The sequence below is a fragment of the Diabrotica undecimpunctata genome, chromosome 6, assembly GCF_040954645.1.
Source record: "Diabrotica undecimpunctata isolate CICGRU chromosome 6, icDiaUnde3, whole genome shotgun sequence".
Classification (NCBI taxonomy): Eukaryota; Metazoa; Arthropoda; class Insecta; order Coleoptera; family Chrysomelidae; genus Diabrotica; species Diabrotica undecimpunctata.
The window spans coordinates 159,320,464-159,347,419 of record NC_092808.1 but is presented as its reverse complement, the minus strand read 5'-3'; the positions used below and the strand labels follow the sequence as shown (position 1 = coordinate 159,347,419).

At 33.3% G+C, this 26,956-nt stretch overlaps 1 protein-coding gene across 5 annotated transcripts in view; it reads right to left on the bottom strand.

Annotated features, from left to right (window-relative positions):
* Nucleotides 1–26,956, bottom strand: part of LOC140444205 (neprilysin-2-like) — a 61,818-nt gene that overhangs the window by 11,102 nt on the left and 23,760 nt on the right. For all 5 annotated transcript variants that reach the window (XM_072535938.1, XM_072535937.1, XM_072535939.1 and 2 more), the window contains 4 exons: nt 12,053–12,211; nt 6,227–6,444; nt 579–743; nt 27–270 (listed from right to left, as the gene is read on the bottom strand). In XM_072535938.1, coding sequence (XP_072392039.1) covers nt 27–270; nt 579–743; nt 6,227–6,444; nt 12,053–12,211 — 786 coding nt within the window. The remainder of the gene's footprint in view (nt 1–26; nt 271–578; nt 744–6,226; nt 6,445–12,052; nt 12,212–26,956) is intronic.

Below are 26,956 nucleotides of genomic sequence, written 5' to 3'. Positions count from 1 at the left end.
GATAGTTAATCTCATAACTTACCCACCTGTGAATAGAGCGACTTATTTTCCTCTAGAAGATTAAGTAAGTCTCCAGTAGATGGCAGTTTCTCTACACTGCTGTGCAGCGATTGAATAACCAAATGTTTGGTTATTCCATCCATCCATTCTGATCTAGTAATGGTTTCTTCAGCTTGTTCTTTTATATTCGCGATCATCTCCATTGCTTTGTATCTTTGTTGTTCCGAGAAGAAATGCTGAATGTAGGCAGCGGCCAAGACTGAACCTAGACTGAAAGAGTTAATACAAAACATATTGTATTTTTTATGAGAATATTTTATGAGAATATCAGAATAACAGTAGAAACTGTTAGTTATAATCGATAAAAATAGTAACTTTAGAAGCCAATGAAATCACTGATTTATCCAGAAAGTGGTATTTTGGTCAGCATACTTAATACTGTGCGATAAATGGATTGTTATAGTTAATATATTTTGTTTACATATATTAATTTTGCATTTTTTTTGTGTACAAACGAAACATATTAAAAAAAACTTTATTGCGTAATGTTTGTTAAATAATAACACCAACACATTTACCTTTTCTCTGTTTCAATGAGACACGTCTTATATCTTGGCACTTTAAAATTAACAAGTCTTCTGTTCATCCTCTCTATAAGTTCTAGTGTTTTTTTTGACAATTCTTCTGGTAAATAGTGTATGAGTTCCTGGATTGTGTGCCATGCTATTATATTTGCTAAAGACCTACAATATAAAATGTTTATTAAGGATAAAATGTAGGTATATTTTATTTATTTATTTCGACGATAGGACCATTTACAATAAAATACAAGAAATAGTAAAAAGCAAAAAGTACAAAAAAAAGATCATATACAATAAATATCAAAACAGAAACAAAGAAACAATAAAACAGTAAAAATTTGTACATTAAAACAGTATATCGAATCACAAAAGGTGAAAAAATATCACATATTTAGACTCTTAAGTTACCTTTTGAAAACATTAATGTTTGGATAGAATGGATCCAATAGGAGGTCATTGCAAGAGCTGCAATCCATCAAGGTAGACTTGATGAAATAGGGACCAAAGATTGAAGCAGTATTCAAGACCTGAGCGTACCAGAGAGCAATACAATAATTTAAATACAATAGGTGAGAGATTATGACTGTTACGATAAATAAAACCAAGATTACGAAATCCTGTTTCCTTAATTTTAAGAAAATGGCTTCTAAATGTCAATGCACAATCCAATAATACACCCAAATCTCTAATCTCAGTAACTGAATCCAAAAGTACATCAATAAGAACATATCTATTAGCTATTAGATTATTTATACGACCAAATGAAAAACAAGAACATTTAGTTGGATTTAAGCTTAAACCATTTTGTTATGACCATAAACATATATTATTTACATCATCTTGCAAGAAATCTCTATCCGATTTATCATGTATACAACGAAATGCTTAAGATTATCAGCAAAAAGCAGAAAGTGTGAGTTTTGATAGCCTTACCAATATCGTTAATAAGCAAGTTAAAAAACAAAGGGACTACAATGAGACACCTGTGGGACACAGAACACTCTTTTTAAATGTAATTGTTAATACGAACTTGCTGTGTACGTCCCATCATAAAAAAATTTTAATCCAATTAACAATAGGGTCACCAAAGCCAGATGCATTAAGTTTGTAGACCAAAAGGTTATGATTACCTTGTCAAAGGTATTTGAGAAATCAGTGTAAATGCTGTCAACCTGCATTTTATTCTCAAATGCACTGAACAAGTATTGTTGGTAATTGTGGTTTGTTACTGTTGACTTCCTGTTAGAAAATCCATGTTGTTCATCAATAATTATGTTTCTGCAATCCCAGGTGAGATTTATCGATACCAATTTCTCAAGAAGTTTCGGGATTGCTGACTGAACTAAGGATAGAATCTTATCCTTCAATGAGCATCTAACAAAAATATCAAAAAAACTAAAATTCAGAAACATTATCCAGAAGCGGTGCGGTACTACATAGTCTTCTCATCGGCGGCGAAATGCTGTTCCTTAGTCTGGCTTAAGACAAGTATACATAATAGATTTCCAAACAAACAAGTTAATGATAATCTCTCTACCATTTATATTTCCACTCAATAGTTTCCAATCCTTAGCATTTCGAATCTAATTGTCATAGGATCTGATGGTACTGCTGTCAATACAGGATGGAAAAATGGTCTGATTTGCCGAGTTGAACTTTACTTAAGGAAATTACTATTTAATGGGTATAAGCCACAATTAAAGGTAAAAGTACGTTTATTGACGTTTCAATTTCCACTTCGGAAATCGTTCTCAAAATATAAACATTAGTAAATGAAACAATTTTTTTTTCTGTTACTTAGTGAAAAATTCTTCTAATAATTTAATTTTATCTGACTCATTTATATTAACAATTCAGACATACATTATACATTTTAAAGTAGACGACTTTAAAATGATATTGCCAATATTGTTGAGTTGTGCTCCTGGGACGACTTTACTTATAAGATAGTTCATTCGATTACATGAAATCAACTTTAACTTGAGAATATCCATCAGAACAGATCTAGTATGTAATTCGTCTTTAAAAAGAAAAATACATGCCATGATGACAGTAAAATTCTTCTGTTAGTGATTCCATAGTAAATTATGAGGGAAAAACCAGGAAAAAAAACCTCATAATACTATTCCGACATGGTAAGTATTTGGTTGTGCATTTAGTTTACCTTCAATAAACACCAAATTCTGATTTTATATGTTTGTTATTTAAAAAACATAAATGATGTATGCTCTATATGTTACTGACTTACTAATAATGTTATTTTCCTTTTAATAACTTCCTCTTTAAATATGGGTAATCAGATTCTACTACATTCTGTCGAGGAATTTGCGACACAATTGGTCTCATTTAGCATAATTAGAGTCGCTTCTTTGATTTTTCTCTTTTCTTTCTCTGAATGATTCAAAGATAGGCAATTTCGTTTCGGAAATCACCCACTCACTGAATCTACTCCTTGCTACTTGATGATGTACCTTCAATTCTTGAGTGATTAAATGAGTTGATTTTGTAAGCACGTAAAATAAGATCTTTCCGCAAAATCTTTCATAAAGTGGATGAACACGTATCCAACTGCTGTGCACGATGGCAGATAGACTCATTTTGGTCTTACTGTATGCTACGCTCTACAGCAGCAACAAGTTATTTTGTACAAACTGTACGACGCGTGAGTGGATGCATACCATAATTTAGAGTACACAGGTGCAAAAAAGTTCCATGGTTAATCGAATTATTTGCTGTAACGGCCCATTATGTTGACCATAAAATGGACGTAGTGTGAGATACGTATTTCGAACAGAACCACATTTTCAAAAAAAATTTGTACAATTTGGAAGCGTTTTTCGGACGTCAAGTCTATTCGTGCTGAAATGCCAGACAGTTGTCAAAATGGCCGACAGTTAAAAAGTGTTACCAACTTACATTTCTATACCTTAGAACAGGGGTGGCCAACCTTTTTAAGTCGAGTGCCAATATGAGAACAAAAAAAATTTGGCGTGCCACTAAAATTTTTCGACATACTAACATTAATAATATACGGTACAATATGTATTTCTTATGTAAATTCCACATTTTTCCGTTTAGTCAAGATAGTGGAGGTTTAAAAAATAACGTAATAAGTAAAACATAACAATACTTTATTGTTAATAAAAATAAAATAAAAACGTTAAACAAAAAAACTTAAATATTTTCTTATTATCTAAAATTCAAATTATTAAACAGTCACTTATTTAATGTGGTATTTGAACTTGTATTTTTTTAATTAATTCATCTATATTGGGATTAATTTCGGAACTAGCCAACAGAATTAGATTTTCTAAATGCATGTCAGTTAATCGTGACCGATATTTTGATTTTATTATGTTCATAATAGAGAACATTTGCTCACAAACGTACGTTGAACCAAATCTACAACAATATCTTAGAGCTAACTCGTGTAAATTAGGAAAATGGTTTGCTGGTACAAATTTCCAAAATTCAATATAATTGGGGTCAGTAACAGTTGAAATAATTTCCCTATATTTGGTTTTTAGTATAGTGTGGTTCTGTAAATCAATAATTTCGATCTGTATTTCAGCTGAGTAACAATTTATATCTTGCAGAGAAATAGAAAAAGGATTTATGAAAAGGTCAACATTCATTTTGTCTTTTTGAAAATCTTCAAACCGGGTATTGAATGAACCTAGCAAAATAGATATAAGGTTTTTAAATTTGTCATAATTTGGAGTTCTACTGACCTTGTTGGCTAATTCCTGCATTAATGTTAAATGTGTCAATCTCTGTTCTCCAAAATCGTTACAAAAAAGCATAAGTTTATTCACAAAAGAAGATATATGACCAACTAGAGTAGGAAAAATACAATTTTTTCCCTGTAATCTCAAATTTAATAAATTTAAATGTCTCATAATATCAGTGAGAAAAGCTAAATCCCAAAGCCAATCTTTATCATTAAGTAACGAGCACTCACTGGGTAGTTCATTGTTTTCTTGCAAATATTTTAAGACGCACTCCTTCAAGTTCCCAAACCTTTCGAGTGCATTTCCTTTGGAGAGCCAGCGCACACTGCAATGGAGAAGTAACTCTCCATCTTGCTCCGTTTCTTCCGCGAACAGTTCTCGAAATTGTCGTCGATTCAATGCCCGAGCTCGTATTTTGTTAATGCAGCGTGTTACAGGGTCAACAACAGATGACATGTTTAGGTCCTTGGCACAAAGAGCTTCCTGGTGAATAATACAATGGTACTTAAAAACTTTTCTTCCCAAATAGTTTTCCAGTAATGTAACAAACCCCTTTAGTCTATCAACCATGCAAGGAGCTCCATCTGTACAAACACTATCTAATTTTGACCATTCAACTTTGTTGACTTCGATTACGTTTTTAAGCTGTTGAAAAATGTCCTCTCCTGTTGTTGTGACTAGTTGGCGCAAATCCAGAAGCTCTTCGGCATTTTCAAAATTATCATTGGTATAACGGACAAAAATGCTTAACTGCGCACTTTCTGTGTTGTCACAACTTTCATCCAACGCTAAAGAAAAGAATTTGCAGGATTTTAATCCACTTATAATTTGGGAAACAACATCCTGGCCCATATCATCTATACGGCGCATGACTGTATTTCGGGATAATGCAATATTATCGACCATATTTTTGATCTTTACATCTCCCACATTTTTAGCAAATATTACCAGACTATTTTTAATTATCTCCTCTCCATCAGAGTAGGCTTTTTTCTTCCGGGCTAACAGCAGAGAAAGTTCATGTGATGTTTTAACCATAGTTTCCATTTCATCACTTCTCTTCTGAAACAGTGACTGTTGGCTGGCTAGGGTTTTCTTTTTTTTTCAATAAAGTCGGCTCGCAAATGTGAACCAATAGGATATTTGTTGCTGAAGTCATGCAGTTGTTTATAATGTCGTTCCAGGTTAAATTTTTTCGGAACTGCTACAGACAATCCACATATCAAACAAACAGGCTTTGAAGTATTACGATTAGTAAATAAAAATTGTTCTTCCCAAGCAGGTTGAAAATCGCGAATTGCAATATCATCTTCGTATTTTCGTTTTGAAGTCGAAGGCTTACTCGTGGACATATCGAACAAATACTTTTAAAATTTTAAAGAAACAATGCGCGATGACAAAATGTGCACATACAACGGGGCAGTTTAAAATAAACTAAGCAAGGGTAACGCAGTCCTATTGCACATCTAGGATAGCTAGGACAGCTAGGATCACGTGCACCAATCGCAGCAATATCGCTCGCCAGAGGATGCAATGATGCCGCATCTATCGTAACTTCCGTAAACCTACCAAGTTTCTTCTTATTATTTTTTGTTTTTCAAGTTTTAATTTTTTTGAAAGTGTTTTAATCCAAAACGCTACGCGTGCCACTGATAGGACTCAATCGTGCCACAGAGTGGCACGCGTGCCGCGGGTTGGCCATCCCTGCCTTAGAACATCCTTTAGTTAGCAGTAGCTACAGAATAAAACAGAGTGCTTAATGAATTAACCTGTAACCTCTATCCTTGCCAACAAAAATGCTAATTGTCATTGTAATTATAATAATTATTGACAGATTGCCGAATAAAGGAGATATAAAAAATTGAAGAAAGTATGTAAAAGGTGCAAGAAACATTAAACACAGAAATGACTCACCTTACCGACGTAATAGCTAAAAAGTTTTCCATTAGTTCTACATATCGAGGTTTCCAAATGATTACTTCGTCGTCATAATTGACATTAATGGCAGGTGTGAGTAGTCCATTAAGATAGTGGTGCCACTGGATATCTCTGTACTTATACTGTAGTTCTGATATTGCCCTTCTGTCAAATTGAGGTTCAGTTTTGTTTTCCAAATAAGAATCATTCTCAATCTATAAAAAAAATATTTGTAAGTTTTATAAAAAAATTCATTTATTGTATAGTATATAGCAGTTATAAACATTATCTAAGCCAACCTACAGAAGAATGTGGTAAAATATTTTATATATTTACCTATTTAATTTTAAACATACAATTTTCACAATTTATTCCATAGTGTTGATTTTATTTGATCTACATTCACCAGCGCAAAAAGCTCTTATAAATTATGACAAAATTGCCCTAAAGTTTTAATTTTTTTTCGATTCTTTTTACAAATTTGGCAACCAATAAAAACGGTTTATCAGAAATCACTAAAAAAGGTTTCCACCGAAAACTGTCTTTTAAATTGAAATTTTTTAGACATTGTTAGAAAATCTAAACAATTATCATCTTACCTCTTACTTCAGTGTTACAAGGAGGCTACGCATTTTTAAACGTTTTTACTATACTTCTGTATATTTATGTCAAAGCTGTTTATTATTATTGTGCTTGTTCCAATTCTTGCCAATTTCAAGAGGTCTGTGAGTGTAGAAATTGTTGCATCTATTCAGAACGGAAGAGGTCAAGTTTTCGTAACTAACAGATAAGGAGATTCACGTATTTCAATGCAACCTGTCTTTTCTCGTTTTTAAGAAACAGGAGCTTACACTCGACATCCTAAAACAGGTCCCCAGAGAAGAACTACTCATCGGGACGACCATTTTATAGTGTTTTTAGTACTACAAAATCATCATTTAACTGCTAAAGAGGTTAGAAACAGTCTATAACATGTCAGAAACGTAAATTTCGGTAAACCAACCGTTAGAAGACGGTTAAATGGGGCTAATCTGAATGCACAACAATCCCCTATAGTACCTCAGCTTTCCAGGACAACTCGTGTAGTCAAGTTACATTTTGACAGGAAGCAATCGCTATTGGACTGCAGATGACTAGAATAATGTGATGTTTACCGATGAATCCTGATTTTGTCCACGTTCCCCAAATGATCGCGGAAGAGTCTGAAGAAAAAATGGTAAACGATACGCTAAGTACACTTTTAGCCTTGAGTGCAGTTTTTTAATTTTTAGAGTAAGTTTTCGAGGCGATTCAGTCCATTGATCTTCTTCTTCATGTGCCGAGCTCGATTATCGAGCGTTGGTTATCAAATTGGCTATAGTAATTTTGTTGACGGCAGTTCGGAAAAGAGATGCAGAGGATCTGTTAAACCAATCTCTCAGGTTTCTAAGTCATGACGTTCTTCTTCGACCTGGCCCACTTCTTCCGCCTACCTTGCCTTGTATTATAAAATGGAGTATATTATATCTCTCTGGGTGGCGCATGCCATGGCCAAAATATTCAAGTTTGCGATTTTTAACTGTTTTGACGACTTCCGTAACTTTTCCCATCCGATGCAAAACAACTTCGTTACGAACTCTATCCACCCAACTTATTCGTAGGATTCTCCGATACACCCAGATTGTAAAGGCTTTCAGTTTCTTGAAAAGTGTATCCGTCAAAGTCCAACCTTCGACACCATACAAAAGAGTAGAAAACACATAACATCTCACTAATCAAATTTTTAGACTTAAAGTAATATTGTTTGCACATAACAGTTTCTTCATCTTAAAGAATGCAGCTCTGGCCTTCTCTATCCGTCTTCTAATTTCTTTGCTCATGTCCCAATTTTCATTTAAATTACAACCAAGGTAAGTGATACTGTTAGTTCTCTTCAGTTGTTCACCATAAGCTGTTACCACTTCCGGTTGTATTGGCGTTTTACTGACGACCATCACCTTTGTCTTTGCGGTGTTTAGCATAAGGCCATATTCATCACACGTTGTGGTAATCCTATTAATTAGGTGTTGAAGTTCTTCGTAATTGCTTGCAATTAACACTGTCCATTGATAGGTACATAAATAAGGTACTTGAAAATTTAGAAAACTTGTCCCTGATGCATGAAAATACAAGCGTTTATGCTGCCTCAATTTTCAAAGAATCCTTAATAAAATTTATATTATTAAAGTTTATTTTTATTTATTTATAATATAAACTATAATATAAAAAAAATATAAAAAAATATAAACTTTATTAAAGTTTATATTACCCATTATGGGTTGAATAGCGTATAGATTATACGTATTCTTGTGATTTAGTTTTTATAAAATATTGCCTCACGTAGAAATTATTTTTCATCAATTTCAAAAAGTATGCACTGATTCTGTTAAGGTGAAAAAAGATTTGGAGATTTTGAAGCAGCAATTCAAGGTATAAGGCAGCAAATGAACGTCATTATTGACAATATTCAAGGAGAAATAAACACTTCACAGAAAGAAATGGCTATTAATGAACCAATAAAAAGAGGCGCGAATTGAAGAGGATAGGCCCAGCAGAAAACGGAAAACCTTAGAGTTAAAGCCAGTTAAAAACCAAAGCAGAATATTTTGGTTTGTGCTCTGCAAAATGTCTTATAAAATTGATATTCGTCGAGGTGTTTATAATATGGTTGGGCGAATGTCGAAACGAGATATTGTTAATATTTATCGAGATCAAAACATAAGCAAATCGACAATTTCTCGCACAATCAGAGAATGTGAAGAAGGGATACCATGTGTTAACTTGCGTAAAAGTGGCCGACCGCGGATTTTGAACCATATAAGAGAGGCAAGACTGATTGAAGCAGCTAAGAACAAAATTGAGGTCTCACAGCGAAAACTGGCCAGAAGATTTCATGTTGGAAAGACTACAGTATACAGGACCCTATCGAGTAACAATATTATCTACTGGAAAAGAAGGAAAGCTCCAAAATACACAGAGGATCAATTAGAGAGAATTCAGGCGAGTGCATTTCGTCAACAAGTTGATCGTGATGGACGATGAAAAATATTTGACTTTGTCCAACTCTGAGATGAAGGGTAACGATGGGTTTTACACGAACGATTACGAAAATGTACCTGATGAAATAAAATTCAAAAGTAAGAAAAAATTTGAAGACAAAATTTTAGTATGGTGTGCAATTTCTGAGGCTGGCTTTATCTCACAAAAAATTAGAGAAATTGACGCCGAGGTCGTCCAAAGGATAATGCAACGTGTCAGGGGAATTATTAGGCAAATCGAAAATAATGGTCCCTTGTCTGTCATATGAATTTTGATTTATAATAAGGATAGTTAAGTTAAATTGTTGAATAATTTAATAGAAATATAAGATTATTGTGGTCAGAGTTATATGCTTTTGAAATTTTCCCCAAAACTTAAGGACCATACGTTATGAGACGCAGTTTTGTTGCAAATGAAAACAAGGTTTAACTTGTCCGGGCATTTAGATGCTTCTAATTTATTTATTTCACAGAAGTTTTCTGCTTATAAGCATCAATTCCTCAAATAATTTCTTAATGAAACATGCAGACAATTTTTATTTTTAAATAAAACTTGGCTTAAAGCGAAACTACAAGTACTGAATCAGGGAGATGAATTACGTACTACCTCTGTGGCTATTCCACGATTAGCTTTATTAAATGAGGAAGGTTTAAAATGTGTATTTGAAGAAACTAACTAACTTTTAAATAGCTTAACTTCCATTCTTATGTGAACGATAAAGCAGAACGCTGTTTTCAATGCTAAAATGAATTAAAACATTCCTTAGAAATGCCACGAAAGAAGAACGACTTAGTGCTTTAGGTATGCTATCTACAAAAAAACATTTTGTAAATGGCATTGATAATTTTAGTAATAAAGTCATTGAAAACTGTGCGTTCAACAACGAGAGAAGAACGGACACTTTAAAAGTAATATTAAACAACTTTGTGCGTTTTAGTGGGTAAAAACTGAAATAGTGTTATTTTTATAATTTTGTAAATATAATCTAGAGACAATAAAATACTATCAGCAGTAAATAATGGTGATAAGTTAAGTTTTTTATTGTTATTCTTGGATATTTTGGATAATTTCTTGGTAGATATATTAGATACCTCATCATCATCATCATATAACGGGGGTCCTACGGCGATTGCCGCTTCCCGCATTTCAGCCTCCATCTTTTCCTATCTCTCCAATCTCCCTCTTCTAAGCCTCTAGATTGCATTGTTTTTGTAATTTCTCTTCTCCAGGAATTTGGTGGTCTTCCCCTTTTCCTTCTTTCTGGCGGAACATACATTAAGGCTTTCTTTGGCCACCGCTCCTCCTCCATTCTCATCACGTGACCATACCATTGTAATTGCCTTCCTTGTATTCTATCTGAAAGAGTATCTCTAATTCCTGCACGGTTTCGTATTTCCTCATTCCTGATTCTTTCCATTCTCGATACTCGACATGACCTTCTAAGATAATCCGTTTCCACAACGTCTACTTTATCTCGTTCATTCTTTGTCATCGTCCAACATTCGGCACCATATGTGGTAATTGGTTCTACAATTGCTCTGTATACGCGAAGTTTGGTATGCATCTTTATTTTATTAGACCACAGTAATGAATTCAGTATTCGGATGCATTTTTTCCCTTGGGTTATTCGGTTTTGTACATCTATCTTAACTCTGCCATCTGCTGATATGATGCTTCCTAGATATTTATACTGGTTGCAGCCTTTTATGACTGCGTTTTCAAGCCTCAGATCTGTGGTATTTCCTCCAATTTTTAAATATTCTGTTTTGCTTATGTTTACAGTAAGCCCCCATTTGGCATATTCCTCAAATAATTTTCGATTCATATAATTTATATCTTCCTCATCGGTTGCAACCACCACCTGATCATCTGCAAACAACAATGTATACAGAGTTTCTTGTCCCACTTCGATGCCCATAAATCTACATTTATTTCTCCAATTCCTCAATGCTTCTTGGACGTATATTTTAAAGAGTGTCGGTGACAAACAGCATCCTTGCTTTAGGCCTTTAGTGACTTTAAATTCATTTGAGGTTCTGGTTCCAATTTTTACACAACTAACTGCATTTTCGTACAATTTATATATCGCTCGGATATACGTCGAATCCAATCCGGACCTTTTGAGGACCTCAAACATTTTCTTTAACGCGACACTATCATATGCTTTCTCAAGGTCTATAAATACCAAATGGGTCTCTCTACTTCTTTCGACACGCTTTTCAATTATTTGTCGTAGGATAAATATATTATCAAGGCAGGATCTCCCGGTACGAAAGCCGCTTTGTTCTTCAATATCTTGTATCTGTCTTTCAACCCTCTTCTTTAATATTCTGCCGTACAACCGGCCCACAGAGCTCGTCACACTAACACCTCTATAATTGGAACAGTCTCTTTTATTCCCTACTTATATTAGATACCTACATAATGTAAAAGAATCCGCACCTATTTTTTTAAATTTCTATTTCATACTTTGTTTGGCAATATCACGAAGTCGTTACTAAACATTTAGGCAGCTGCCCAAATTCTAGCATTACCTTCTTAAAGTAATTCGAGCCGTCACTCCATATAGTCCTGATTTAAATTTCATTAAACATGTTCGGGACGTACTCGGTAGAAGTATTCAAAGCTGAGTACCTACTCAAAATATCCTATTTTATCCTGTTAAAAGTCCCCTCAGTAGATTTATTTTAGTAACGACCATTTGTTTTTGTTATAAAACATTTTTGCAATTATTAAAAAAAATATTTCAAGCAATTCAAGATTTACCTCTCCAAGCTTATCGAGAATTCGTATATTTTCCCTAGCATCCTCTATTGCAACGTTCCTGTTGGCACCAAAAATAACAGCCACTTCCACCATATATTCGAATAGAAGGCCTCTGGATTCACGGTTTGCATCTTGTTCGGCGTATGGTATGTCGTGTATCTAGAACCAAATAAAAACATTCTAAAAAATCAAACAGTTTACTTAAAAATGATCATAATTTAAATAACTTTAATCTTGGCAAGACATTTTACTTGTACAAATGGTAAACACGAGTCTTAGACCATTGCTCTAAAAAATGACTGCAGACGGCAGTTGCGGTTGTCGTTGGGCAGCAGTTGCATTGATTCCGAAGTTAGCAGCAGAAACTTCAGTTACGTGACGGCATAAAACAGTTAAGGTTGGGTATTATATAAAAAATATGGATTACGAAATGCTGCAAGTTTTACTACAAGAAGAAGAATACGATTTGTTATTGTATTCTTACTTTAGGAGAAATCCTCCACAACCATTGTATCTACTAAACTAGACTGGAAGAAGGCTATTACTAAGGCTAAGGAAACATTGATGTAAATATTTTATTAACTTTTTGGGCGATCTCTCTCAAGACATTTTCTTTGAGGTGTGCATTTTTATATTTCGCAGTTTTGCAGTCGAATAAAGAATGAGGACATTTAGATACTAGATCAATAAAATAATCATTTTCTTTATTTGTCAATAATTCCATGTCGTCTAACTTTACGACGGTACTAAAGGCAGTACTGTGTTTGTTCAAGTTCTGCCGGGCAGCAGTTCAATCATATATAGGAAACAGCTTCATACAAATTATGACTGCAAAGTAACGACGTCTGCCGCAGCGGTAAGTACAACTGCCTGCTGAAGTCGTTGTCGGAATCATACCTTATGTGCAGTGATATTGGTATTTTGAATATTTTTGTGTAATGGTGGATGCTAGTAAATTTGTCTATCTGCTAATTAGGAGTATAGTGTAAAGTGACTAACCGCAACTATGGGAATATTTGAAACAAATGGTAATGGTATTATGATGTCAGTGCCTTGCCTACTACCGAATATTATGACAGCGTTCAATCATCTACGACTGTCTAGAAGGTACTGGTCAAGACAGGTGTTCACCTACGGTGTGAGATAGATTTCAAAGGGCTGACGTAATGAGGAGTCTAGGTACCGCTTTCGAGATAATTCCAAGGTTTCCGAGAGGTGCCGGCGCCGATAAAGTTCCTGAATGGCTGAAGCGCCTATAGTAGAGATAACTGAAATTGTAGGTCTAAATCGATAAAATGAATTTGTGGCGACCAGTAAATATTGTGTTTTAAGTGTTAGTGTTAGAAGATTGTAAACAAATTAAAATAAGTGTCAATAAAATTAAAAGAATATTATAAAGTGATAAATTTAGTGTTGGCGATTATAAATAACCAAAAAACACCAAATGATATAAAGGCTCTAAATATTTAACAGAAAATACTACAAAAAAAATTAAGCACATATTCGAAATCTATCAAATTATTCTTTGAAAAAAATGAGTTGGTAATAGATGGAATACCAATTCCAGCAGTTCCAACTCAGACTGTTTTCGATATTTATAGATTTTAAGAAAGTATACAGTATTTTAAAAAGCCTAGAGATGATTAAGATGCCAAAAGACTTTGGTATAAATACAAAATTAATACAATTGTTAAGCATGGCATAATGGGTTACGTATTATAAATTAAGGTAAACAAATTCGAAAAGAAAAAACGAAAAGATTACAACGATTAAGGGAAGCCCTGTATCCACAGTATGTTCTAATTTAGTGTTAGAAAAAATAATAAGGGAAAGCAAAATAAAAACGAAAGGAAGCGTTTATTCTAGATTAAGTATATATTATCACCAAGATCAATAAATGAACTTTCAGTATATTAAACAGAGTTGAAGAAATAGAAAAAAAGCAAAATAGAACTAAATTTTAAAAAAATAAAATTTATAGACATCATCGGCAATTGATATTTCTCTGTGTGACCCTGTTCTGTCCACTACGTTAACATGGGACGTTCTACCCTACTTATATGGTAGTGACCACTACCCCATTATAATTTCCTTAACGCATCAAAAAACCACAAATATCGAATCGCCTATCTCAAAATGGAATATTAAAAATGCTGATTGGACTAATTGTACAAACAGATCGAACAGGATATTAACCAAACCAACTTTACATCATCAAATGACATTGACAAGTTTTTAAGTACATTTTTACAAACCATCACAGCAGCCGCAGAGACGTATGTAAGAAAAACAAAAATTTTAAAGAAACATAAACCTCTTCCGTGGTGGACATCTGAATGCAGCCAAGCTACAAGAGCGTATAAGAAATCTTTCAATAAACTAAAGCATCATAAAACAGACGAAAACTTAACGGATTACAAAAAACGAAGAGCTGAGGCAAGATACATTCTAAAAAAGAATAGAAAAGAGTCCTGGAGAAAATTCATCTCATCTCTAAATACCTCTTCAAGCACAAGTACAGTTTGGAGAAACTTAAGGAAAATCTCTGGCAAAAGCCAACCATATAAGATTCCTTTTCTAGCAAAAAATAACAAAATAATTAGTGATAGAAAAGAAATCGTATATATGTTAGCAGACCAATACGAATTAAATTCCAGTGACGAAAATTACACTGATAATTTTAAAATACATAAAATCAACGTGGAAAAAAACGTATTGGAATTAGACGGACATAAGATTCACAACCTTAACGTTCCTTTTTCCCTCATAGAACTTACTGAAGCCTTAAACTCTTCCAAAGATTCAAGCCCAGGACCAGACAGTTTCCCCTTAGCATTTCTACTACATCTACCAGACAATGGAAAACATTTATAACTAGACCTTTATAATTTTATCTGGAGTAACCACGTTAACTCAGATAAAAAAGTTCAAAAGAACGGAGTACCACAAGGATCAGTTATAAGCTCAACCCTTTTTCTAATAGCCATAAACGACATACTTCAACAATGCTCACCGATTGTTAAAGGAAGGTTATACGCTGATGACTTAGTTTTATTCGCCAAAGGAAAAAACTCTACATATATTCAAAAACATTTACAACAAACAATTAATCAGTTAGAATCATGGTCTAGGACTATCGGATTACAATTTTCACCAACATAAACTAAATGTATTTTATTTACACGAAAAAATAACACTCTAACTCCACATCTAAAGCTATATAATCAAACCCTTAGTTTCACAAATAATATCAGATTTTTAGGTATGGTTTTCGACCAAAAGCTCACCTGGAAAAACCATAAAGAAAAACTTAAAAAATCATGCCAAGCAGGACTAAATTTTATGAAAACTATGTCCAGAAAAAACTGGGGAGCAGATCAAAATACACTATTACATGTATATAAATCTTTAATTAGATCCAAACTCGACTATGGTGCGATATTTTATTCATCAAGTAAAATATCAGTATTGAAAACATTAGAAACTGTTCAAAACACAGCTCTACGAATAGCTACAGGTGCATTTCGAACGACACCAGTTGAAAGTTTACAATGCTTAACAGGAGAACCACCACTAAGTTTACGATGCAAATACCTTTCTCTCTCATATGCTTCTAAAATAGCTAGTAATAAACACCCAACTTATACCAATACGTTCACAGATCGATTTCAAGACACTTTCTCTACAACAAGACTAGATCCACCATTTTACGAAAGAGTTAGAAGAAACCTTCATGACCTACATCTTAAATTTCCTGAAATTCTCCCAACAAATTTCCCAACTTCTCCACCTTGGTTAATACCAATTCCCAAGATTAATACTAACCTTAGTATATATAAAAAACGTGAGACTATAACAGACCTGATCAAACAATCATTCTTAACAGAAATGGAAACTTATAAAAATAACTATAAGATATACACTGACGCATCCAAATCTTCAGACGGTGTTGGTGCAGCAATCCTTACACCCAATACATCCTTAAAATTTAAATTCAAGCCCATTACTTCGTCATATACTGCGGAGTTGTTTGCAATATTACAAGCACTTATCCACATAAAAGAGTCGAAACAGTCCCCTTTTCTCATAATAACCGATTCACTAAGCTCACTTCACACTATCAAACGTTTATATACCAATAATCCAATTGCCTCACATATCAAATCAGAAATAGAGATTCTAAATAATAATAAGATCACTGTTGACTTCATGTTTGTTCCATCACATTCAGGTATACAAGGAAATGAAGAAGCAGATGAACTAGCATGCTTAGCATCCTTCAGCCAGGACTCCATTCTTATTAATGAGGTTTCTTCAGATAACTTTAAGTCAGAAATAAAACATAAAGTGTTAAGTGCGTGGCAAAATAAGTGGAGTGCATCACAAAATAAACTCAAGGAAATCAAACAATTAGTGAAACCGTGGCTCCAACCAACAGCGAATAGACAGGACCAAGTGAGAATAACACGTTTGCGACTAGGACACAGTAACTTTACACATAAACACCTCTTTACGCGAACTGTGCCGCCACTGTGTGAAAATTGTCAAGTAACACTCTCCGTGAAGCATATACTAACTCAGTGCAAAACATATGAAGCAGCAAGAAAGAAGAACACTATACCAAATAATATAAAGGAAGCCCTAGAAAAAAACATGAACATTAAAAACACAATAAGTTATCTTAAAGAATCAGGACTGTATCAATTATTGTAATTTTTTCTAACTTTACCTGTATTATATATTTAGGTCGCTAATAACCCTTGTGGTTACAGCGTAAATAAATAAAAAAAAAATTATAGAAATGGAAGTTCTAGAGTAGAAACGGTAAACGTAATTAAAATATTTAAAATAAAATTTGAGTTTAAATGTTTTATTAGTAATAAAACAGTTAAATTTTTTAACCTGTATTTTCCACATCGTTAATATTTCCTAGTGCATGTTAAGATATGAACGGACATTGAGCAGTTAAATATGCAATAGCTCCATTTAAGTGTTAAAGTTTAATGCCAGTGTAAAACTGTCAATTTACGAGTATCGAGAGTACCATAAAATTATTATTAATAATAAAATTACCAAGAATGGGGACATATCAAACTACAATACAGATCGTTTGAATTTGTGAGACCGCAAAAATTATTTATAACCTTCAATATACATAGGTGTTGATAATATTTTGTTATTTTTTTATGTATGCAAATTTTATTTTATATTATAATTATATAGCATTTTAACTGTGCACACTTGTTGGCAAAAATTTAATTTTAAAGCAAAAATGTAAACTAATGTAAAGACAAAGTAATTATTGACCCCCGTTGGAACTTTTAGCAAACAATATGTTTATTCTAGTGCAACGAACATCTGAACAGTTCAGTAGATGACGCATTCGGATATTTTTTAGTACTTCCAGGGTCTCAGTCTCCATAATCCCCAGACACTACTACACTGATCACTAATCAATGCATTACTGTTACTGGGAATAGCGGATGGTTTATTTATATCAACGATGGTAACGTGGTTTGGGTGGTGGTTGGCGTGGAGGTTGGCGTGGGGATTGACGCTAGGATTGGCGCGAGGGTTTGGTGCGAATGTTTCTGTCATATGTATTTTGATCGAAGAGTCGAGCGAACGATATTTTCTTTATGCGAGGTCTCCATGTTGAAGGTAATCGAATGCTTTCATCGCTTTTATTGAGACAATTTAGCCTTTTTTCAATTTTTATGGCTTCTCGTACAATTCTTGGTTTATAGAAGTGGATGGGAGCTATAGATCTGGAGTTTTCAAAATCATTTTTGTGACCTGTAAGAAGATGGTTGATCCAGAGCTGAAATTAAATCGAAATTTCGAACAAAAATAGAATGATCATAAATCTTATCTTGGATTCTACGATTTGTTTGGCCTATATAAGATCGCTGACAGTCTGCACAAGGAATTTTTGCACAAACCAATATTTTTGTCAATTTTGCGAAAAAATTAATCGCATATATTAATTATATGAATATGTTATTAATGTTATTAGTGTTATTATTTAAACATATCGTTTCAAGAACAAAATATGATTGACTCAGTGGGTTGAAATGTCAGTTGGTAGTTCAGACTCCTTTTCTAGGTGACCCTAGGAGTTATTGTCCTAGACAAACATTTTCGTGTGACTTGCCATTATAGAAATTTATTAGATTAGATAATATTGTTGTGACGGTAATAAATCCTACATTCTGTCAAAGTCTTTTACACAACACCTATTTCTTGAAGTGATTACTGGATTCAAATCAGTAAAACAAACAATATTTTACTATTTATTAAATACTTTTAATAATGGGAATTTTAATAGCCAAGGGCCATTACAATACAATAACGAACAACATCAAGTGAACTCTACTGACTTATTCTAGAGTTACAATCTGACATGACATATGTCACTTTTAAAATCAAACAGGAATTGTGGTATTTTAACACCTCCCCTCAATTCCGCCAAATAACTTAAAACTAATTATTAAACAATAGTATCAGATAGTATCAATCAGTATCAGTAGTAATACTACAGATACTATACGGTCTCTAAAATTTTTGAACTTAACACAAGATAATGCTTTTGTCATCGTATCAGCACACTGATGTTCGCTAGATACATGTACCAGTTTAATTTTATTCTCAAAAATACAATCTCTAATAATATGATGACGAACATCTATATGTTTGGATCGTTTTTGTTCTAAAGTGCAAGCAATCTTTATGCATGACTTCTTCTTCTGTTGGTACCTATTCGTTATGAATATTGGCGATCATTCTGGCTATAATTATTATATTAACTGATGCTTTAAATAGATTAGTTGTTGTGGAGAACCATTTCCTCGAGTTTTTTAACCATAATATTGTTCTTTTCCCAATTTCTCGCTTTCCGAATACTTTGCCTTGAAGGATTATTTTCAGTAATCTGTATTTAGTGCTCTATTCTGTATTTAGTATTCTCCATTCTTCGCAGTACAGTTTCATTGGTTATCTTGTCCGTCCATGATATCCTTAGGATTCTTCTGTATGGCCACATCTCGAAGGCTTTAAGTTTTTTCTCCATAGCTTCAGTGAGTGTCCAGGATTCAACTCCGTAGTATAATATCGAGAAGATATAACATCGTAGGAGTCTTACTTTTATCTCCAAATTAAAGTTGAGGCTTTTAAAGAGTTTGGTCATGTTGAATGCACTCCTAGGCTTCTCTATTCTACATTTTACTTATTGTGAGTGATCACATTGTTCGTTTACTATTGTTCCAAGATAGGTAAACTGTTTTACTCGGTCCATTATTGGATCAACAATTTTACAAATCACATCCTCTAATAAGTGTTTAAGGAAGAGACACTCAGTTATACAGTTTGACAAAGCAACATATTCTACCTCAGACTGTTTCTTTGATTTTCAAAAAATAATATTACCATTAAAATTTACAACAATTCCACTTACAGTTTACTGATCATTAATATTGTGAGTAAAATCAATGTCTGCAAAAGCATTAATATTTATGACAGTATTATTAGATTTTAGATATGTTGAAAATAAAATTTTCAGTTTTCTTTAAATACTTCAAAACATTTTTTAATGATTCCAATGGTTGATACCAACCAGTTTTGAAATTGACTATCAGAAATTACTGTAAAACATAAATCTAGTCTTGTTCCTAACATAATGTACATAAGTGATCCAATAAGTTGTTTGTAAGGCACATTTCCCTAAGATCATTCTCATTTTTAATTAAATTGAATTTTGGTTGAATAGGCAGATAGGCAGGTTTACAATATTTTATATTAAATTGGTTTAAAACTTTTCCAATTAAATTATTCTGTGAAATTAATAAAAAATCACCATTCTTTTCAATTTTAATACCCAGAAACACATTTTTATTTGAATTATTAGTTTACAAGACTCGATCGACTATTTTAGTAAATCAGCTACTAAATAACTTATAATTAATCATTATTTTTATATTAGGTATAAAATCTAATGAAATATATGTAACAAGAACAATTTCAGAACGTTCAATGCTTTGAGCGAAATATTTTTAAGACCTTTCATAAACATTTCTTTTTAGAGACCCCAAAAAATATTTTTTGAGCCATCCTTAAAGTTTCCAAACCGTATATATGACGAGTGTATGTATACGGAAGCAGCTTCAACCGTATTTTAAATATTTGTTTTGTAGGTTCATGTAATTCGGTATATACGTCTATGAATCTCATTTCCATCTCTGTGAGATATTCGCTGCTGCAAAAACTTCTTTGCTTCATCGTAATCGGATAGAGTATCGATAGCGTGTGTTTAGAAATAAATAATTTTATTTCGTCTGTCGCTTAATATAAAATATCTACTTGGGAAAGCTTTCGATGTTGATGTTTGAAATTTTATATGCAGAAAAAACTGACTACACTGAAAATCGTCGAAAGTTTCTTACATTTTTTTTATTACTAGAGGAAAATGCCTAAAACCGGACCCCCATTTTGTTTTTCAGTTCATGTGTGTGAAAAATAGCAAAAAAAATATTATAAAAGTACATACCATTTACTTTATTATGTTTTGAATCATTAATATTAAATTTTTATTAATAATAATTAACAATTGTTATAAAGAATATGCATTTTCCAAAATCCAGCGTTTGGTGAGTTCGGAGCACAAGACTTAAAGTTCTCATTTACAATTTTCCGAATATTTTCTGTCACAAATTCCGAATATCCTCTTTAGTTGATGACATTTCCGGAAAAATGTCCAATTCAGATATTCCAGAAGAGACACTAACTTTCTTTTATATTTTTCTCAAAATTTAGACATCTTTTTACTATCTCTTTCCCTTTCTTAGAAGGTCCTGCTGTCGAAAAACCTTTTCTATCTATCTTTTCTATTTTGACACCTTCAGTAGGTTCTTGCTGTTTAGTTTTCATGGCTACTTAAGCTTCGTTAGCTTCCGTCCCTATTAGTGGTACTTTTTTGGATTTTTGGAATAGCAGTGATCTCGAACGGACTTATCATAGACGATTTTGGACTATGAGGATTGTCAAATGTAGATGTTACCACATCCATCGTCATAACACATTGTTCATAGATTCCTAAAGATTTCATTACTTGCCGTTTTTTGCTTTGACATGGATTCGTAGAAAGATGAATCTCGCATTTTGTTTGCTTCTTTAATATATTCGGAATCAGAAAACAGCTCCTTTTTCAGTGGATGTATACCTGTGCCTTTAAACCCATTGATTGCAATTTTAGCTGTTTGACATTTAATGCATGATTTGGCAAAAAGCTTCATTACATCATAAGCTATAAATGGCCGTGTGAGGAGTGATGTGGTATGGACACAATGGTAATATGGTATGTTTTTGCCAAACCGATCACTTCGATATTTTGAGTGTGGCTATAATGGCCATCTTACAGTAACAGTAAAGCTTTCTCCTTTGTAGGATGAACAAAGTCGATAGTGCTTAAACCATTAAGTGTAGGAGTTGATTTGAATTCAAAGTGAAGAATGCACTGCAAAAATTGTTCCTGATGAAGCATCTTTTTTTAATTGTTCACTCATATTTTTTCTCGGAAAAATTACTAGTGGAGGGACGAATGAGCCAGTAGCGTTCATACAAGCAACAATAGTTATAAGGGCATTACGTTCTCCTGATGTCATTACAGTAACCTGTCTTTTACCTTTAATGCCTACAACTTTGGGTATTTTGGACTGCACCACACTAATTACCCTCTCGTCTACGGTATAGATTCTATCAGGAGTAAATTCATTTTTAACGTACAAGTTTTCCTGTACTTTTTCGTATTGGTTTGTTATTTAATATTTGTTTACGTAGTCGATTTGCATCATTCTATTTGGCACCAACAATATGATCAATGAAACAGTTTTTATAACATAAAATAATTAATAAAATATTGAGGCTACGTACAAACTCACTAGTATCCTATGATTACTGTGTAGCATTTGCAAATTCCTTTAAATGTATATTGAAATTCCCTCGTATATATTTAAAACATAAATGAATATTTTTAGTGTATTTCAGTTCCTATTCGTACTTATTAAAACACCGAATTATTTCAGTTCATCTTCAGTGTCACCGAAGTCAAAAATAAACCATTTTAGAGTTTGTTTATTATTTCACAGATGTGTATTTTCTCGGCATTTTTTGATCGTTAAACCGCTCGATACTGCGTTTTAAATAAATATTCCCGTTTAGTGTTTCGTTTATACCAAGTTAAGCGAATTAATTTAAAAGATAATTGCTCACTCTCGCTGAGGAGTTGTCAGCGTTGACAGTTGCTTCTAGCGTTTGTCCAAATTGTTCGTCAAATTTGAAATGTTTCTTTGTTTTTCGTCTTATGTTATGGAAGATTAGTAGCTTTGCAGTTAATTGTGCAGTACGTGTTACGCTACGTGTAGTGGTTACAGTTTCAAGTTAAGAGCTTTAAAACTAAGGCGGCGGTGAGCGGGCGTGTTCCAGTTAAGCCGGTCAAAACCGGCGAATTTGTTGAAAATAGTGGAATTTTATTCTCTGTTAATATGTCACATTTGAAAGAGTAATCACTATATCTTTTGTTAAGTATCTAAGAAATTTATGTCGTGTACCAGAGTTTTGAAAATGGTTCCAGTTTTGTTTAAAGCCGCTTATAGGGTGTGTCCAATGTGCTGCTGATTTTGTTTCAACCTCACCTTTATTTGTCTCTGGTCGTCTTTCCAGACCATCTAAAACAGTCCTTTTTGTTCGTGCGTAGCAGAAATTTAAGTATAATTCCAGTTTTAACCCCAGAAGTTTTAGTGCATTTTTTTTGTGAGACCAAGGTTCCTAACTTTTTTGTTTTAAACTTTCGAATGAAAAGTAAAGATTAAAATAATGATTGCTTTCATAATTTAAATAATAAAAAAATGTTTTTTTAATTAATATTGTAAATCTTAAGGTGTGGCTATGCTGTCATTTTAATTGTTCTCTGTCATAAAATTAAATGTTGACATATGACAGCTAGCGACTAGTTTTATTATTTTTGACATTAGCTTGTTTTGTTTTTAGAAACGGTTAACCTTTATGAATGTTTTCATTTAAAAAGATAATTTTTTAATTTTAATAACTTATTTCTGCCATAGTTTATAGCTACGTTATAACTGATAGCCTAATATCAATTTTTGAAAGTTTTGTAGCATCTTCCACTTGTAAACAAGAGTTTGTAAAACAGATAGGACATGTAAGTGTTTTTTTTTCTTTATTGTTTTGGTATAAACCTTTAAAACTATTAATATAGTATTTTTTTGTATCATCTATGTTTTGTAACTGTTTTAGTGAGACAACAAAAAATGCTTAATTTATTTCTCTAAATCATTTTTGCTTATTTATTTTAAAAAAGTCTCCTAACCCTTTTTTGTGTTTCTTATTTTAGAAAAGAAGAGCCTTTTTCCTTTTTTCAGCAAAACTAGGATCCTTTAAAGTGGCGTCCTTTTCAAATAGCTAGAGATCTTTCTTGTTGTTTTTGTTTGCCTATTTGTTCAGGAGATTTATGTAAGTACCTACTTGTTTCATTTTTTTGTAGTTGTCCCAATCCGATCCCTTGCCTCTCCAAATAAGCCCTGAGTACTGTTTGCATAAGTCTCGATTTATTTTGCTTGCCTTATCTCTGCCCCAGTAACTTCTGTCCCAATTTTCAACCCCTTATAATTATACCCTTTGTGGTAGGCAAAAAATATTACGTTACAACTGAAACCAGAGCCCTGACATACTTTATTGTTGTACCCCTGCATTGATAAGTTCAGATATTTCTGTTACACAACTAATACTATCAAAGTTCCTTTACTGAATTTATTGTTAAGTCAGCACAATGTAGCTAACATTGTATGTATTTTCCGCATCCATCATTTTATTTTCTTCCTTTTCCATCATCTACAGCATACAAATTACCATAATCTCCCTTTGTTACAAATATCCCTATAGTTTCTTTAAATGACTTTACAGTTTGCTCTAAATCAGCAGATAGACAAACTCTGTCGTCGGATCTAACTCAAAAGTTGATTTAAGCTTCATGTACCCCTTTCACCGTCGGTGTATCTATTTAAAAGTTATTTGGTGGAAGTTTTACTACCGCCGTGGCTTTTATTTAGCCGTAAACTTCTTTTACAACAAAACTCCCAACATGTAAAGGAAAATTCCGAAATGAACCATTTATATTCTAACCTAAACTAATCTCGACATTTGTTCCGTTAAATTCAACAACAATCGACGATTTCTCGGTAATTTGCCCCGAATTTGATTCTGTACAGTGACGGATCAGACCGGAAAGGGTTCGTTCATTAAAATTGCTATATTCGTTAAAGCTAACTTTGTATTTTCTAACACAACAGTTAAGTACTGAATAAGAATAATATATGAAAGTTCTTATTAAGGCTCTTATTATATGTTTCGATCTAACTTAATTCTTATTAGAAATTTGTTTAAGCGATGAATTCGACCGTTACGTGATGAAAATTTATTTTATAGAACACTGAAAACTTTTGTTTTCAAAACTTTCACAAAATTGATAATAATATCTTATGTTACTGAGTCTTATTTACCGAGACTTACTTAATTGAGTATCTGATGAGACTCCAACAAAGAAAAATATGTTATTTTGGAACATGCTAAAATGATTTAATTCGAAACAGATCTTATTGCATAGCAGACTGAGGCTAGTTTCTTACTTAACATATCGATATGAAGGGGCCATTTTAGGTTGGCTTCTATAAAAATACCAATAAATTTTACAGAATCAACGATACTCATCTGGCTCTTATTAAGAAGCAAGAGTTAAAGAGCTCTATAAGATAATGCTTATCCATGTTAAAAGAGAGTAAATTAGAGTTGAACCAGGTTTTTATTTTAAGTAGATCGGAAGTTATAATTGCATGAAGAGTTGAAATATTAGAGTTCCTCCAAGTAATACTGGTATCATCAGCAAAAGGAAAAATGTTTCCATCGATTTTTAAGTTAGTAATGTTTTTTTAAAAATAAGGAAAAGTACTGAAGGACCCAATACTGAACTTTGTGTTACTTTACATACTTTTGTGACTAGAGTCAGTATCATTTGCTATTACTTCTCCTTAATTATGTGCCTATCCGTTACGAATATTGGCGATCATCATGGCAATCTTCATCTTATCTGCAGCAGCGCGGAAAAGCTGCACAGATGTTATATTGAATTATTTTCTGAAGTTCTTTAACCAAGATTATCTTCTTCTTCTTCCTGGAATATTTTTCCTTGCAGGATGACTTGAAGGAGAGCATATCTGGATTCTTTTCGCATAATATGTCCAAAGAATTGTAACTTTCGAGATTTGATGGTGGTCAGTACGTCTCGGTTCTTATTTATTGTTCTGAGGACCTCCTCATTTGTGACTCAGTCAGTCCACGGGACCTTAAGTATTCTCCGATATAGCCACATCTCAAATGCATCCAGTTTTCTGCACATATCTGCGTTTAAATTCCACGATTCAATACCATAAAAAAGAACAGACAAGACGTAGCATTGCAGCATTTGGACTTTTGTATTAAGGGAGAGGTTGTCACTCTTAAAGAAGGCCCCCATTCGATTTAAAGTGGATCTAGCTTTTCTGCTAGATCTTGCTCTTACCAGTTGTTTTCTATTCCTCAAGTAACATTGGAACCAATTCAAAATACCTAGAATTCCGTAGAAATTTAGTTTTTTCATCAAAATGTCATGATTAACACAATCAAAAGCTTGGCATTATCACAAAAACTCCTACCTAAACATTGATCCTACCTCTCGTCCCCCTGCTATTTATTTTTGCACTGGAACCTGCGGTAAGGAAATCTCAACCACAACTGACAAACGAATTTGCCGTCCAATGATCAAAAATACTATTGACGTTTGCGGATGACGTAAGCACAATTGCACAATCCACCAGAGATGCAAAAGAAGTTTTCACCCTATTCGAAAACGGAGCCAAGGAAGTTGGTCTGAAGGTCAACAAGGACAAGACCAAGTATATGGTGGTTACGAAGAACCCAAGACCAAGGGTTAGACAAACCGTGCATAACAATAAATGAATACAACTTTGAAGTCGTCAAAGAATTCAAGTACCTGAGAGCGATCATAACATCTGAAAATAAATATGAAAACGACGTGTCAGCCAGGATCATTGTAGGAAACAGGCATAGTACTTACTAATGACCATCCTTAAATCAAAAATACTTTCAATACCAACAAAAATAAGAGTGTAAAAGACAATAATTCGTCCCACAATAACGTATGGAAGCGAGACATGGACTCTGAACCAGCGGGAAACGACAAAATTACTGGTACTGGAAAGAAAGATACTGCGGACGATCTATGGGCCTTGCAGAGAAGGGACAACAGGAGAATGGAGAAGAAGACACAATGATGAACTCCTGACGGTATATGTAGATGAAAAGATAGTACGCTACATTAAAGCAAACCGAATAAGATGGGCGGGCCACGTACTAAGATCGAATGACGAAAGACTCCTGAACGCCACATTCTGGGAAAGGCCCGATGGCAGAAGGTCAGTTGGTCGTCCAAGAAAGAGATGGAAGAACGCAGTAGCCAGTGATCTACGCAAACTGTGAATACAGCATTGTATTCCAAAGCCAAATAATGATGATGAAACGTTGGGTTTTCGAGGATTGGTTGTTAAGAGTGTTAAACTTGGTATATACTGCTTTATGATCAAATAGTCTTGCATTAATAACTGTATAGGGTACATCAAGGGGTGAGAAATCTGAGACAATATAATCAATTATGGTAGATATTGTTTTAGTAATTCTTGTAGGAGATTTAAAGTGCATTGTGAAACCATACGATTTGAATATATTGACAAAGGATAAATGAGTAGCACAAGCTATAGTGGAACTAATATTCAAGTCACCACA